General features: G+C 46.3%; 1 protein-coding gene across 2 annotated transcripts in view; it reads right to left on the reverse strand.

Moving 5' to 3' along the window:
* The window catches only part of PLEKHH2 (pleckstrin homology, MyTH4 and FERM domain containing H2), a 626,603-nt gene that overhangs the window by 4,061 nt on the left and 604,866 nt on the right, over positions 1-17,676 (reverse strand). For both annotated transcript variants that reach the window (XM_085612785.1, XM_085612786.1), the window contains exon 28: positions 15,219-15,356. In XM_085612785.1, coding sequence (XP_085468911.1) covers positions 15,219-15,356 — 138 coding nt within the window. The remainder of the gene's footprint in view (positions 1-15,218; positions 15,357-17,676) is intronic.

A 17,676-nucleotide genomic window follows, 5' to 3' on the forward strand; every position in this document is an offset into this window, starting at 1 on the left:
ATGGTATTAAGGTGGAGGCAATTGTATCAAACTGTTAAAATGACAAAAGAAATGGAATTTTGTTAAATATCAATGACTGGCTATTGTTTGGAAACAATTTAAATACAAGCTCAGGTAAAAAAGGAGAAATATGTGCTACTTTTCACATGGACATAAACAATGAGTTGGTTGACCTGACACAGGGAGAATTTCACAAACATTCTCTGTGTCCTGGTGGCATACACACTGTCAAAAATCCAGAAATTTCCTACAGGCTGCCTCATCATTATAGGCCAAATCAGCTTTTGCTTCCATCCTATGAGTACTTAGGCTGTTATTACGAATTGCCTCATAATGTTAATGATGCTGGTAACAGTAGTTACTGGTGCCATTGGATTTATGAGATCTGCAGGAACACTGCAGATTTCTTAACTCTCTTCCAGCCATTTCGTCTGCTGAAAACATCTGAAATGTCTGTGTTAAAGTACATCGGTGTGAGAAATTGGGGTATTAGTTGAGGGGGTGAGTACTCATGTCAAATAATAACCTCAATCCATTTCAAGGTGAACTACTAAAGTCACTAAATTTACCTAACAAATATACAATAATTAGAACTGGGGTTATGAATTAACAAATTTTAAGGTTCAAAATAGTGCTAAATGCGTTCACTTTGTTGCGCTTTACTGGGATGAGGGTATGGTTTATGGCATACTGTGATGTAGCACAGATCGGATACAGGGATCAGGTTTGTCCTGGTGAAAAGTTTTACCTTTAGACTTAGTCTCTGGAAGGAACGAAAGTCAAAAATCCTCAGCAGGGCAAAGCAGCTCGCTGTGGCCGAATAATGCTCTATGTCGCCTGATAGCCGCTGGATGAGGTTTCAGTGAAACTGTTGACTTTTGGCGGGAAAGCTGCAAGTGGGAGAAATTTGAAGTTCACACCTAAAGAAAGTCCCTCACAGGCCGGATACTTTTTGTGCCTTCTCCTAGCGGGGAGAGGCTGCAGGTAGCAGCCAAAGAGGGCTCCATGAGTCTGAATCCCTTCTCTGCAAGGTTGTGCAGAACAATGATTGATGCTGTGGTGGAGAAAACAGCGGGAGCAATTTGAAACCTTGGCCAGCGGTAATGCACCTTCATCAGATTGGCTTGGCGGGTTAGTCCCGGTTCCCCGTCAGTCCTCTGACAAAAGTTGGCAAAACGTTTCTAAATCCCAGGTTTCAGGATTTGTTAGAAGGAGTACACTTTGATACCAGCTAAGGGTCTAGAACTTTGAGAACAGCACTTGGGGGTCAAGACTATCTCAAGCAGAGGCCAGCAGCAAGGTCCAGGGCCAGTCAGTCTGAACTGGTCAGCTGAGAATGCAGGAAAAGGCCTTTTGAAGCTTATTGTTGTGTTATAGCCCAAACAGAAAGTCAGCCCTATGACCCTTGAAATCCACTTCGTTGTCCTGGGTACAAGAGAAAGAGCAGGTCCAGTCTTCAAGGCTCTTCTCAGGTCACATGCAGCAGGTCCAGTCCTCTTCTGTTCTTCCACAGGTCCAGGAGTGAACTAAGGAGGTTACAGTGGGTGCTACATTTATGTCCAGTGCCAGCCTGTGGGTGGAAAAACTCTGGGCCACTCCCTTAGCAATGGCGTAAAAGTTCATAGGAGTAACCCTACCCACTTCTGCAGCACTTTCTGTGGGGTTTGCTGCAAACAATCCCACAGTGCCCCTCTCTGTGCAATACCAACATATCAGAGTCTTTCTTCTACTGTGCAGACCTCCTGTGCCCACCCTGGAGGTGTGGCCAGGGAAATGAGCAACTCCTACTCTGTGGTCACTCAAAATTGATCCTGGGGTTTCTTCCCTCCCATTGGCCCTGGTGCCTGACTGACTAGGGGGACAAAAGAAGGGGGAAGACCCAGGGGTTAGCTACATCTGCGTGTGAAAGGGTAGGCCCTTTTGAAGTTAATTACGTTTCTGGGCACAACCCATATGGTCAGCCTGCCAGAGAAACAGAACACCTCTCTACACCAAAGGCATTTATCTAAACTCTGGGAGCAACTTCACATCTCATTAAGCGGCTATTCAGCTCTTGGGTGACAGTGGAAAGCTCATGCAAATGGACTTCTAGAGGTTTCAGGCAGGCAACTAGTAACTTTTTTAAAGTACCTGTTCTAAAATATTTGTTACAAATCTGAATTTACCAATGAATTGAGTTTGTAATAAATAGTTTAACAAGTCCAAGAGTAAATTCTGTAGCTGGTTCCTAAGCAGAGATAGCAATATTAATTGTAATATTGTATCACAATGTTTTCCTATGGAACAACTACCCCTGCTACAGTGAAAGTAGCCTGTTGGTTCTTTTCACTGTAAGGCCATGTTTAACATTAAACTTTTACATGTCAATCTCTACTGCCTCACTGGGAAGTGAATCCGGCTTGTGGGTGATTTGTTGATATTTAAAAAGAACATTATGGCCTGTCAAAAAATGTTTATTTTGTCAGGTTTATAACTGCATAACAGGACTATTGCTAAAAATTATTTTTTACAATTGAAGGCGTTTTTTTCCCACATTCTGAATTCTTACTGCTGCACTTTAGTCAATCAGGAAGGTGGCACAAGGGGGAAATTAGACACTGTGAGACGCCATCCTGGTCAGTGCTCCAGTTGTTTCATTGTGCTTGATAATAAATGAAGCCTGGGGCGCAGATGCACTGCCGGCATTCCAAAGGCAAGCCTGTCTGCGGCTGTCCACGTCCAAACGGTGCCAGGAACCCCGGTCCATGCAATCTAGTAAATTAATCTACTCTTCTATGGAATTACTAACCTTTCGTGGTACCCCCAAGTACAATTGCCTGCACTCAGTTGGTTTGTTTAAAGGGGAAACACAATGCAAGCACTGCTTTAAGTCCCTCTCTTGGGCTGGTGACTCAAAGACCGCGCTCACTGCTAAATGCACCTGGTCCATGTTCATGATCAATTGTAGATCACCCCCATGGCACAAGCTGAAACTTTTCTCCTTTCCTGGGGAGAAGAAACCTGACATGGTCTTCTTGACGGAAACCTGGCTCCAGACAGAGCCAGGGCATGATCTTGCCCAGACCCCACCTCCCGATTACTACATTTGCCGGAAAGACTGATAGAACAATATTTTTCAAGCTAGATATCAGCTGCCTCATTGAACCCTTCAGCTCCCCGACTGCGAAAGCATGACATTAGTAATTTCAATGTCTGCTACATTTACCTTCTCAGGAGCCCTCTTATACCGCTTAATTGTGGAATACACCAGGGCTCATCATTAAGTCCAACACTATTTAACTTGTACATGCACCTCCTGGCAGACATCATCCTTACATTTGGGATTTCTATAATCTCATACGCGGACGACACACAGTTGGTCTTCGCTCTCTCTCACAATCAAGACTCCCTTTCCCCCGCCCTAGGCCCTTGCCTTTAGGAAGTAGCCAAATGAATAGCTCATGCCTCAAACTAAATGAGGACAAAACGGAGTTTATGTTCCTTGGCAATTCTCCTAACCGCTCTATTATGGGAGGGGCAGTCTGCCTGGGTCCTCTCCCCGTCCGCCCGCCAAGCCAGTTATAGAGAATCTGGGGGTATGGCTGGACAACTCCTTGATCATGGATACACAGGTAACATAAATTACGGGAACCTGTCACAGCACACTCAGGGTACTTCGAAAAATCCTATACCTGCTCCCCCATATCCTCAAAAAGAGCAGTGGTTCAAACACTCATTCTCTCCCACCTGGACTACAGAAACTCAATTTTCTTGGGAGAACCTAAAAGAGTAATCAGGAAACTGGAAGTGGTGCAGAACTATGCACCTCGGATTCTGCATAATATCCCCAGGCACAAGTCTGCTCATCAAGCATTGATCTCCCTCCACTGGCTACCAGTAGCCCAGAGAATCCCATTCAAAGCCCTCTGTATGGCTCACAAGGAACTGCTAGACAAAGGTTCCCTGATCTCGTGACCCTTAATCACTCTCTGCACTCCAAACAGAGCGTTGCATTCCAGCAATGCCCGCCAGGCTGTGATTCCTTCCATTAAAAAAGCCAGAATCAGGAGGTCAGTTCTTCAGAGACAGCATGGCCAAATTTTGCAACTCGCTCCCCTACACTTTGCAGATAGTCAACAAGGAACTCCCCTTTGAAAACTTTTAATGAACTGGCTATTCGACAGCAGCCCCGTCTAGATCTCTCTGGTCAGTCTATGCCGCTCGGCTAGCGATAGGATGCCCAAGTGTATCTTTGCACTCTATAAATGCTATATAGCTAGGCCTGCAGTCATGTTTACGTTGCCACTATAGGGGACGGCACAATGAGTGCTGCAGTCCAAGTGTGGCATTTAACTTACAGGCTCTGGGCATGCTGTGATACCATATACTAGGGCTTTATTGGCAAGTTAAATATGCCAATCTGACTATGCCAATTTTATCATGTTGGAAAAGGGAGAACTGGCACCTTACGGCTGGTTAGCCGGGGTAACGTGCACATAGTTCTATAGCCAAAGAAAAACAGTCAAGTAGTGTACCTGGGGGTACACCATGCAAAAGATGATTGTTTCCCGCAAGGGGAAAATTATGAACTACTGAGCAAATTGGACCCAGAATGACTGACTCCCCAGCAGTTGCTCACTTCCTAGTGCATGCTCAGGATCCAACTTGTAATGGGCTGGATTTTCCCCAACAACCAGAATTACTGGTACCTCCAGTATTTCTAACTCTTGGCATGGGAAAAATGTGTTCCATTTACTTAACCTCTCATAATGAGGGCCTTATTAGCTGGAGAGCCTCTTCTAGGAATACCTGCTCAGAAGAGAGCAACATCTAAAAACAAAATTTTAAAAAAGCAATGTGCATTTAATGTATTTATGTGTATAATAGAACCAGTTGTTATCATTTCCGTGTTGTTCAATAAGTAATAGAGGAATATCTATTTAAAAACATTTAATCATACAAACCACACGTTATTAGACAGCTCCTCTCATGTAAGGTATGGTTTATCAAATGATGTATCCATGTCGTGTGAACTAATTCGGAAAATTTAAAAATAATTGTAAAAATAAACCTAAAATAAGTACATTTAAATATCCAGTCTGAATTAGCCTTAATACTGAAATACAATGGTAAAAGTTGATGTTACTGATCATCCAGAAAATAAGAACTTTTAAATAGTAGAACATATGTCCTTATTCGCTTGTGGATTTTAGCAAATTGCCTTCTGTGACAAATAAAAAGGTGTACCAAGAAACAGTACATGATTGCCGAAGGAATCCTCCTTCCTGCACTTTTTGATGCACTCCTTTCTGCACTTATGATGAGCAAAATATAACAATGCATAGGGCCATTGATGATGCTGAGACAATGGTAAATTTAAATTGTTAAATCACATTACAATCATTTATTTGACTCTGTAACAGCAAGCAAGGCTTACATTCTACATGGGGGTCCATTTCTATTTGAACACTTTGTTTCAAACAACTTGACTAAAGTGTTTTTAAAACAACAATTTTTGAATTATCCATCTGCAACTTCAAGCTGTATCGCATGTGCCAATGCAGTGATGGACAGCTCCGAGAAGATAATTCAGAATAAACTAATTGTGTTGTTTAAATTAAGGGCCTGATTTAGATCTTGTCGGGACTACCGCCATCCCGCTGTGCGGCGGTACCAAGTACTCCATTGAGATGGCTGCGGTTCACCCTCCGTATTTAGATTTTTGGCAAGACAGTAGACTGCGACAACGGAGTCATTTGACATTGTGATGGAGCTGGAACATTAAATGAGGGGCCTGGACGAGGGGGTACAAGATGGAAATGGAAGCGGGAATCAGTAAAAAACCTCACTTCCTCCGATTCCATCAACTCATAGTAGGAGGGATTCCAACCACAGTTGCCAATGGACCCGCCAACATCTAAATACAGTGGACAGACCGCCAAGTCAACAGGCAGGAATACAGCCGAAAAAGCCACGTCAGGACCCGATCTGCCAACATCTAAATGGGGCCCTGAGTTTTTTGATTGATGTAAAATTACAAGTGCAGTTTTTATCCTATATGATTCGGACTTGAATATCATAGTCTCTCTGCTTTATTTGCTACTCTTTCCTTATGTCTTTGATGTCAACTCAAATCACAGACCAACCGCGATACGTGAGTGAAATTGAAAATCCTCAGTGAACTTTGAAAGTAAAATGTCCACACATTGCTGACTAATATACTCTTTATATGTAGCAGCTACTCTTTTTGTGTAGTACGGATTTAAATGCACTCTTCAGCTTGACTGGAAGCATACTGATGAAGCTGAAACAAAATGAAGAGAGTAACCTACTAAACAAGGTTGTTGTGATTATAATAGGCCTCTGGATCAGTTAGGTGAGAAAATGATTAGAACAGAAGCCAAGAACCACTTTGGAAGATGTACTGAAGTTCCTCTCCGTATTTGCAGCTGATTCTGCATACCGAGAGAGGGCCAAATCCAATGCAACCCTTTTTCCTCTTTTGCAGAAGCAGCTCTGCATAAATGCAACCTGCTCTGCTCTATGATGATCTTCAAGCTGCCTAACCACGGAGGCATGCTTTTTAGGTCTCGCTGAGACAGCGAAAGCTGTCTCTTTGAGACATTTTGTAAGTGGGCTTTCAAAAGTGCTACCCACATGGTTTTGCTGGCCTAGGGCTTGAGTGCACGATGGCGTGCACGTGCACAGCTGCTCCTCTGCTCCTTGCATTCCCCCGTCCCTTCTCACCTAGCCCTTTGATGCTCTGCTCGATTACTTTCACTTTAGCCGCTTTGACCCTTGCATTCCCCCCTCCCTTCCCACCCAGCCCTTTGATGCTCTGCTTGATTACTTTCACTTTCGCCGCTTTGATGTTAGATCGCAAACGCGATCACTTCCGCTTGGCATAGCCTGTACTTGTTCTTTGTCCTCACATATGCTCTTCCCTCTATGTTTTTCTCTCTGGTCTCACATGTGCTATTCCCTCTGTATTTTCACTCTGCCCTCACACGTGCTTTTCCCTCTCCATTTTTCTCTCTTTCCTCACACATGCTATTCCCTCTGTATTTGTCTCTCTTCCCTCACATGTACTCTTCCCTCTGCATTTTTTCTCTATGCTCTCACATGTGCTCTTCGCTCTGTATTTTTTTCTCTGCCCTCGCATGTGTTCTTCTCTCTATATTTTTCTCTCAGCTCTCACATGCTCTCTTCCCTCTATGTTTTTATCTCCGGTCTAACATGCGCCCTACCCTCTGTATTTTTCGCTTTACTCTCACATGAGCTCTTCCCTCTCTATTTTTCTCTCCTCCCTCATATGGACTCTTCCCTCTGTATTTTTCTCTCTGCCCTCACATGCTTTTCCCTCTGTATTTTTCTCTCTGCCCTCACATACTCTTCCCTGTATGTTTTCCTCTTTGCCCTCAAGTGCACTCTTCCCTCTGATCACATGCATACACAACTATGCACACATACAAACACACACATGCATTTACACACACATATGAACATATACAAACACACACAGACATGCATAAACATATGCATATACATGCACACCAACCCCACATACACATATAAACAAGCACGCACACCAACATACTGAAACACATATACATACACACAAACATGCATACACAGACATAGGTATACACACAAACATATGTGTACACATCCATGAAGACAAATGAACACAATGACACACCCATACTTGCACACCAACACACACATGCATACACAAACATATACACATACAAACACACACACATGCATACACACACAGATATATAGACACACACACTATGCACACACACGCATTTCCCGTACTGTCTCAGGGGAAGAGTCGGTGTCAGCTGTCTCCTAGAGGGAGATCTCGCATGAGACAGTAAGACTCAGACATGTGGCGGTGGGGAGAGACAGACATGCCTCCCTTTAATTGTGTTGTTGCAAGATGGTGACTATCTTCTGCCACTGGTGCATTCAGATAAGCGGCAGGAAGTTCGTCGGACACATGCACTGGTTTCAATTTCGAAAAAGTGGGGTGAACGTTTCACAGATCGGGAGTGTGTGTCAACACGTGTTTCTCCTTCACGGCAAGGCCAATCAGTACGTTTTGTTTAACCGTGTGGTCATAAATCCTTTAATTGCATAAGTGAGCGGGTATGGATGTAACAAAAATGTAACACTAATACCACATTTTCTGTCACTCTTGTGAACAGGTTTGCTGTGAATGTATGAATGAGAATGGCGTTTTAGAATATGTTGCATGGAAAAGGGTCAACATGGTGTATACGTGTTTTTGGGTGTTTAAGTTTTTTTTACATTTATTTTTTATTGCATGGTTAACGTCATAATATACTGGATTCGGATGCTTCATTGCAGATCAGTTGTTTGGCCCGTGGTTATTTACAAGTTTGGAAAATACTTTTGTATTGTTTCGATTCTTTTTGTCTCTGCCCTATCTCTTGGCTGCGTCCTTACTCTCTCCCATCTTCTCTCTCCACCTCTTTGCTACATGTTCTCTCGTAATGTTTTCATTTTCCCCAACTCTCCTCTTTACTCTCTAATTCTTTTTTTGCTCCTTTTCTGTCTCTGTCCCTTCTCTCCTCTTTCTCTCCCCACCTGTCCCTTCTCTAACCCCACTCGTCTTCCTCTGCCCGCCCCCCCATCCCTCTCTCTCGCAGTACTGCAGCATAGGCAGCACCAGGTCTCTGATGCCTTCTCAGTGTTGGCCCTGGGGGTGGAGGAGGTAAGTCAGCCCCCCAAGTGAATCCCATTATCAACAGATAGTGAACCTCTATTTACCAACAAGTACGGAGCGGTCTCGGGTGACGGCTGATGCGAACAGTGATCTGCTCTCGGCCCACGGCAAGGCCTGTGGGGTGGGGGCGTTACCTTACACAAGGAGAGGAAGTAAAAGTGATATCCTCCCCTCCCCCCACTCCACCACTGTCTCTCCTCACCCTCCACCTCTCTCTCTCCTCCACTTCTGATTCCCTTCCAACTCGGTCTCTCCTTACCCTCCACCTCCGTCTCTCCTTACCCTCCACCTCCGTCTCTCCTCACCCTCCACCTCCGTCTCTCCTCACCCTCACCCTCCACCTCCGTCTCTCCTCACCCTCACCCTCCACCTCCATCTCTCCTCACCCTCCACCTCTGTCTCTCCTTACCCTCCACCTCCGTCTCTCCTTACCCTCCACCTCCGTCTCTCCTCACCCTCCACCTCCGTCTCTCCTCACCCTCCACCTCCGTCCCTCCTCACCCTCCACCTCCGTCTCTCCTCACCCTCCACCTCCGTCTCTCCTCACCCTCCACCTCCGTCTCTCCTCACCCTCCACCTCCGTCTCTCCTCACCCTCCACCTCTGTCTCTCCTCACCCTCCACCTCTGTCTCTCCTCACCCTCCCCCTCTGTCTCTCCTCACCCTCCACCTCTGTCTCTCCTCCCCCTCCCCCTCTGTCTCTCCTCACCCTCCACCTCTGTCTCTCCTCACCCTCCACCTCTGTCTCTCCTCACCCTCCACCTCACCCTCCACATGTCTCACCTCACCCTCCACCACGTCTCACCTCACCCTCCACCACGTTTCACCTCACCCTCCACACGTGTCTCTCCTCACCCTCCACACGTGTTTCTCCTCACCCTCCACACGTCTCTCCTCACCCTCCACACGTGTCTCTCCTCACCCTCCACACGTGCCTCTCCTCACCCTCCACACGTGCCTCTCCTCACCCTCCACACGTGTCTCTCCTCACCCTCCACACGTGTCTCTCCTCACCCTCCACACGTGTCTCTCCTCACCCTCCACACGTGTCTCTCCTCACCCTCCACACGTCTCTCCTCACCCTCCACACGTCTCTCCTCACCCTCCACACGTCTCTCCTCACCCTCCACACGTGTCTCTCCTCACCCTCCACCCTCCACACGTGTCTCTCCTCACCCTCCACACGTGTCTCTCCTCACCCTCCACACGTGTCTCTCCTCACCCTCCACACGTGTCTCTCCTCACCCTCCACGCGTCTCTCCTCACCCTCCACACGTCTCTCCTCACCCTCCACACGTGCCTCTCCTCACCCTCCACACGTGTCTCTCCTCACCCTCCACACGTGTCTCTCCTCACCCTCCACACGTGTCTCTCCTCACCCTCCACACGTGTCTCTCCTCACCCTCCACACGTGTCTCTCCTCACCCTCCACACGTGTCTCTCCTCACCCTCCACACGTGTCTCTCCTCACCCTCCACACGTGTCTCTCCTCACCCTCCACACGTCTCTCCTCACCCTCCACACGTCTCTCCTCACCCTCCACACGTCTCTCCTCACCCTCCACACGTCTCTCCTCACCCTCCACACGTCTCTCCTCACCCTCCACATGTGTCTCTCCTCACCCTCCACACGTGTCTCTCCTCACCCTCCACACGTCTCTCCTCACCCTCCACACGTCTCTCCTCACCCTCCACACGTGTCTCTCCTCACCCTCCACCCTCCACACGTGTCTCTCCTCACCCTCCACACGTGTCTCTCCTCACCCTCCACACGTGTCTCTCCTCACCCTCCACACGTGTCTCTCCTCACCCTCCACGCGTCTCTCCTCACCCTCCACACGTCTCTCCTCACCCTCCACACGTGCCTCTCCTCACCCTCCACACGTGTCTCTCCTCACCCTCCACACGTGTCTCTCCTCACCCTCCACACGTGTCTCTCCTCACCCTCCACACGTGTCTCTCCTCACCCTCCACACGTGTCTCTCCTCACCCTCCACACGTGTCTCTCCTCACCCTCCACACATGTCTCTCCTCACCCTCCACACGTGTCTCTCCTCACCCTCCACACGTCTCTCCTCACCCTCCACACGTCTCTCCTCACCCTCCACACGTCTCTCCTCACCCTCCACACGTCTCTCCTCACCCTCCACATGTCTCTCCTCACCCTCCACATGTGTCTCTCCTCACCCTCCACACGTGTCTCTCCTCACCCTCCACACGTGTCTCTGCTCACCCTCCACACGTGTCTCTGCTCACCCTCCACACGTGTCTCTGCTCACCCTCCATGTCTCCCCTCACCCGCCACACGTGTCTCTCCTCACCCTCCACACGTGTCTCTCCTCACCCTCCACATATGTCTCTCCTCACCCTCCACACGTGTCTCTCCTCACCCTCCACACGTCTCTCCTCACCCTCCACACGTCTCTCCTCACCCTCCACACGTGTCTCTCCTCACCCTCCACACGTGTCCCTCCTCACCCTCCACACGTGTCTCTCCTCACCCTCCACACGTGTCTCTCCTCACCCTCCACACGTGTCTCTCCTCACCCTCCACACGTGTCTCTCCTCACCCTCCACGTGTCTCTCCTCACCCTCCACGTGTCTCTGCTGCACGCCTCACACTGCTGCACTCCTCACACTGCTGCACGCCTCACACTGCTGCACGCCTCACACTGCTGCACACCTCACACTGCTGCACGCCTCACACTGCTGCACGCCTCACACTGCTGCACGCCTCACACTGCTGCACGCCTCACACAGCTGCACGCCACACACTGCTGCATGCCGCTGCACGCCACACACTGCTGTACGCCGCACACTGCTGCACGCCGCACACTGCTGCACGCCACACACTGCTACACGAAACATTGCTGCATGCCACACACTGCTGCACGGCACACACTGATGCAACCAGCACACTGCTGCACGCCACACACTGCTGCACACTGCTGCATTACTCACTGCTGCATGCTGCATGACACTGCTGCATGCAGCACACTGCTGCACGCAACACAGTGCTGCATGCCGCACACTGCTGCACGCCGCTGCACGCCACAGTGCTGCATGCCTCACAGTGCTGCACGCCACACACTGCTGCACGCCTCACATTGCTGCACGCCTCACACTGCTGCACGCCTCACACTGCTGCACGCCACACACTGCTGCACGCCACACACTGCTGCACGCCACACACTGCTGCACGCCACACACTGCTGCACGCCACACACTGCTTTTATGCGAGTTTATGCTACTGACATTGTAAATGACAATGCCTTTTATTTGTTTTAAAACCAAAACATAAATAAAAGGCATTGTAATTTTACAATGCCAATAGCTCAAACTCTTATAAATGCGAGACCTATTGCATTGCAAATGCTTGTTATTTCTCTCACACTTGTCTCATCTAGGGTAGTTCAGTCTTATGTATGTATTTAGCATATTGTTATTTCCTTGAGCACCATTTGCAGGGTGCCGGAAGCCTTAGGGTATTGGGGACCTGCCTATAACTACAAATCCCTAGTTCTGTCAGGGTGTTAAGCCAAGCATTGTTTAGAATGTCTCTTTGAACCAGGGGTAAATACACCCCAAGTGATATTCTGAACAGACTCGAAGAGGCGCTATTAAAAATCCTGGAAAGGATGCTATCTTTCAAGGAAAGGAAAAGCATATGAAAATGCAAGACAGTGAGGCACTGCACACCAGAGTATCCGCCCCACATACATGGGAGACAGACTGACTCTATGCATGTGTGAAAATATGCTGCCCTCCCCATGCATAGACTGCACCAACGAGGCACCTGGGATGCTTGGGGAGGTATCAAGACATGGTCCAGGGGATCTCCCATCTTAGATATCCATATAAGTGAAGGGGGCCTAAGACTGAGAGGTCTTACAGGCTGTTTAACAAATAGAAAATATAAGTATTAGAAAATATAAGTATTAGAAAATATAAGTATTAGAAAAGGAAGTGAGGGAATAGATTGCAACCAGAAGGTAAATGGGATGCTTGGGGAAGTGTCAGGATATGGTCAGGGAGATCTTCCATGTGAGGGATCCATATAAGTGAAGAGGGGTATGAAATAGGGAGGTCTTCCCGGCTGTGTGACAAATAGAAATAAAACGTTTGCAGAGGGAAGCGAGGGGCTATAGTGCAAAAATGAGGTAAATGGGATGCTTGGTGAAGTATCAGGATTATGTCTGGGAAATATGAGTTCTTAGGGACTCATATAAGAGACGAGGGGTCTGAGATAGGGAGGCCTTCCGGGCTATGTAACAAATAGGAAAAATAACTTTTGGGAAGGGAAGTCAGGGGCTCCATTAGAATGTGTTGGAAGAATGCCTCATGTTTTAATGAACGGAATGATGAAAAGAAGGAGGGGCAATTACAGATTCTTCCAATGAGGGAGGCCCTTGGCAGAGTTTATCCACAGGTAGTGTGTAACAACCAAAAAAAGCATTTCGAATTGGTGAAAGGAAGCAGTTATCCATACAAGGGGGGGGGGGTGAAGTATTAGCCCCTGAAAGGCTTGACAGGTTGGTAAATATGTTTTAGAAGAAAAGGAAAGCTAGGTTCTAGTCTGAGCTAAATTAAGAGAACAGACCAAGTTGGACCTAACAACAATGGAATGGTTTCCCCCCAACTTTTTTGCCTTCCAGCCTCCTGTTTTTGCTGAATTCGTTTTTTCTGGTTTTAGAATCAGTGCTAAAGTGCTTGTGCTCTGTTCTTTAAACATGGTGATCTTGTCTTATACCTGATTGGTACATTTAAATTACTTGTAAGTCCCTACTACCATAATTAAATATCGTCTTGGAAATACTGCAAATGTCATGATCTGTTTCAAAACTCTTGCTCCTTTTCGATTAGGCACTTTTGAGGACAGTTTGGGGCCCGAAGTCCACAGGTAGCTCATAGTGTCATATACCAGCATCAGCTGATCTGAAATTGCTGTCCTCCACCAATAGAGAGTGCAGCAAGCATCAGCAGCCAATGTAAACCCTCTCCTACAGCACCTCCTTTCTGGGAGTCGAAAAGACTTGATTCTATGGGCAGAAAGGTTTTGCTTCTGTCAGTCCAGCTTTTCGCACTGCCAGTGTAACATGCCTTCCATCTGCGCATTGTGAAAACCTTAAAAATTTATTTTTTCATCCTCCCAGAGCATATAAAGAAGCTTTTTCCAGATCTAGTGAGTGATGGTCTATATACCTCTAAACAAATTGTGCAATATGTCCTGGACTACGCCGATACTGTGGCTTAATCGATGGTCACAGCAGTTGCTCTGTGCCAACATACTCAGATGTTCTCCACATGCTTTTTGGGAGGTGTCTAGGCAGTCCTCATCAATATACCGTTCAATGGTGTGTTTTAAGAACAATCATTACATGACACAGTTCTGCAATAGGGTGGCATAGGTGTCCACCGCAGTCCTCCAATGAGCCTACTAGAGACCTTCTGTTTACTTATAGAAGTGGCAGATATCAAGATGTTGGTTTCAGGTAACCCATCATTGAATCAATTTTTAATAGATGTGGATGAGATTTCGTTTTTTAGAAAGTTTCGTGAAGATTCGTCAATGGTTCCAAAGTTAATAGAACACCAAATAATCCAATCTCTATAGAAACGTGGTCCAAATGATAACTATCGAGTGGCGACTGCCAATGGGTAATATGTATAAATATTTATATAATTATGTGTTTGTGTATGTATGTGTGTGTGTGTGTTTCTGTTTTGGGTGATATCTGCTTACCATGGAATACATCATTTATTTATTGTTTTTTTAAATAATTGATGCCCCTTTCAGTGGCGGTAGGTTTGTACAATAACAAAGACATAAATGTGGCGTTCACAGTTTTTATCTGTGAACCAGGCCTCGTTGATAGGAGTTAATTAACTCATTTGTCAGCAAAACCTTGAGTACTATCTATTTGGTAATTACCTAAAGCAAAACTTCACGTTTTTTTTTTTGCAGCATCAGAATTCAAATCGAAGGCATGTGTGGCCCTCGGTAAGACGCCATCAAGCCTCATGCAGCAGAACATAACCTGACACTCAGAGTCGACTACCCAGAATCCAGAGCGCTCGGTTTTAGAAATCAGCCCACACTGAACATTGGCTTGTCTAAGGTTAACCAGGAGGTCGCGTTGAACGATAGTCTGCTTCAGTTTTCAGTCAAGACTGTTGTTTAGTTACTGCACAGCACACATCCCAGTCCCTAGAATTAATTTTTGCACACAAGAGTTTGGATGGTCCCCCGCAGGATGACAAAAGCAGACTAAAACATGTAATCATCGCATTAGCACACGTTTTACCTCCAATTACCCTTTCTCGAAATGCACTACCAAGTTAATAAGCACACCTTGCTTGGCACAGCGGGCTAAACCGCCTGCAGAGTGGCATTGCCTTTGAAGAGTACTTGAACACGTCACAAGCAAAGTTGAGGGAGAAGCGGGATTGGTGGAGGTCCCATCAAACGAGCACTAGTTAACTGACCTTTGGCCTTTCCATGCCAAAAATAAGCTTTTCGGTGGACTTCTCCTTTGTTTGGCCGCTTCCAACGACCAGCATGAAGTCATCTCTGTAACCGCCAAACGTCATCAGGTTCTTGTACACAAATGTCGTTAATAGTCGCTAAAGAGCAGAAAGGAAAGTGGGAAAACATAACATTGTTAGTTTTTGTAGTGGAAAGTGACATTTGAGAATTGATACAGTACAGGCGTGTCTGTTTGCTGGGTTCGCCTAAATTGGGACAGAATCTCTTCAGATTTAAAAGAGAAAGAAAGTTATCATCAGCAAGGCGCGCACCAGGGCATGAAATATAATTAGTCATGTTCGCACATCTTTACGTTTTCCAATACATTACAATTATTTTCAGTTATAAAAGCCAGAAGGAAAAGCTTTAAGACGTAATTGACTGTAAAAAGAAAGTTCCCCAAGGACCGGGTTTCAACGTATTATTGTTTTTAATTCTTAGATACTGTATAAAACATACCACATCAAGTCATGTCAGAGCACTTTACATTGGAATGAGACAATGAGGAGAACGCATTTCTAGAAGATATATAAACAACAAGCATTTGCAATACAGTAGGTTTCGCATTAGTGAGAGTTAGAGCTATTGGCATTGTAAATGATTTTTATCCATGTGTTTTGTTTTGGAGTGTAGAGGATGTATGTGGAGTGGAATTATGTGGGTTGTATTGGAATTGTTAGTTGTGGAATTGTGTGTTGTCTAGTGTATATGTGTACTGGAATTATGTAGCATGGCGAACGTTGAAAAGTTACGGGATAGAAACTGTGCTTGAAGACCTGAAGTTAACCACACGAGAGAGGCGGGAATAGTGCGTGAGAGAGCGAGACAGGTGGGTGAGAAAGAGTACACGAGAGGCAGAGACAGGGACAAGTGGAAGGGGCAACTAGGGGGGAGGCGAGAGGTGGACTAGTGCAAAGCGTGAGGAGGTAGAGGAAGGTAACATGTGTCAGTAGGCTATATAGAAAGGAGACAAGTAGTGTGAGGGAGGGATGAGAGAGGGCAGTGGTATTGCGAGATGAGAGTGGGTAATGGGAGTGTGAGAGAGATGTGAGGGGAAGTAAGTATGTGGGGGAGAGATGACAGTGTCCACGTGGGACAAAGACACAGAGTACTAACAAAAACTGCCTAGTGAGCAGGAACAATACACATTTTACACACACATAGTACTACAAGCTGCTCAGGGAAACAATTTTCTAAAAACTCATTAATGCACTCATTTTGGGCTTATGAAGGGCTGTTGTGGGTCTGCTCGTGTTTCCTGCATCAGAACAGGCTTTGGATACAAAACTATACCCTCCTCTGGTGGGCAAGCAACAGCCACAAACACCAGAAAATTCCGCTGCGGGGACATTTACAAACACATCGGCCAGTACGCCATACAAAAACAACAAGGTTGTGTGCGTTTTTCACACCCTATAAACCATCAGATAAATAAAAACAGCAAGGAGTAGAAAAGTGAGAAAATGTAAACCACAGAACAAATACAAAACACAGACACTACAGGAACACGGAGGGTGCACCGATTCCACAGAACAACCAACCTAAAAAGAGCACATGCGCCTCATGTACACTGCACAACATACACCATAAAAGTGCACCACCTGGAAGTAAGTTTAGATGCTCAGAGGTGAAGAAAGACACAAACCTCCCTCCCTCCATTCCGCCACTCACCCAGACGTGGATTGAGTTGCAGCCCGGGGTTTCAGAAGGAGCAGTAAAAATAGGGTCAAAGTCCTAGCTGACCAGAAGCAGCGAGGTCTGCAGGTCTGCTGGTCGCCTGTTGTGCTGAGGGTGAGATGTTGTTTTTTGTTGTTGGAACCCTTAAGCCACAGATATTTTGTGGCAAGGGGAAAGCTTCATGCGAATAAGGGTGGGGACCGGCGCACAGTAAATAGTGAGCACATGCCTGCGTTTTGTTAATGGCTTTAAAAGTCCTCCGTGTGAGAGTGCAGCAAGCCGGGGAGAAGGCACCCAAATGGAAGTTCTGGTCACAGCGTTGTGAACTCGACACAGCTCCCCTTGACAAAGCCAACAAGCATTTGCAATGCAATAGGTCTCGCATTTATGCGAGTTTAAGCTATTGCCGTTATAAATGACAATGTCTTGTATTTATGTTTTAAAAACCAATACCAAAATAAAAGGCATAGCCATTTACAATGCCAATAGTTGAAACTTGCGTAACTGCGAGACCTATTGCATTGCAAATGCTTGTTGTAAATCTTTATTGCTGACAGACCATCGCCAATATCAAAATAAATTACTAAAAGCAAAAAAAAAAAAAAAATGTTTAAAAACGCACATTGTCGTAGTAGTCCTTGACAATTGAGTTACTTATTTTGCGTGTGGATATGCCCCTTTTAAAAAACTTTATATGGAAAAATTACATCACTCACAGTGATGCTGCCCAATGACTGCAGT

Source organism: Triturus cristatus, chromosome 6 (genome assembly GCF_964204655.1).
Source record: "Triturus cristatus chromosome 6, aTriCri1.1, whole genome shotgun sequence".
In the NCBI taxonomy this organism is placed as follows: Eukaryota; Metazoa; Chordata; class Amphibia; order Caudata; family Salamandridae; genus Triturus; species Triturus cristatus.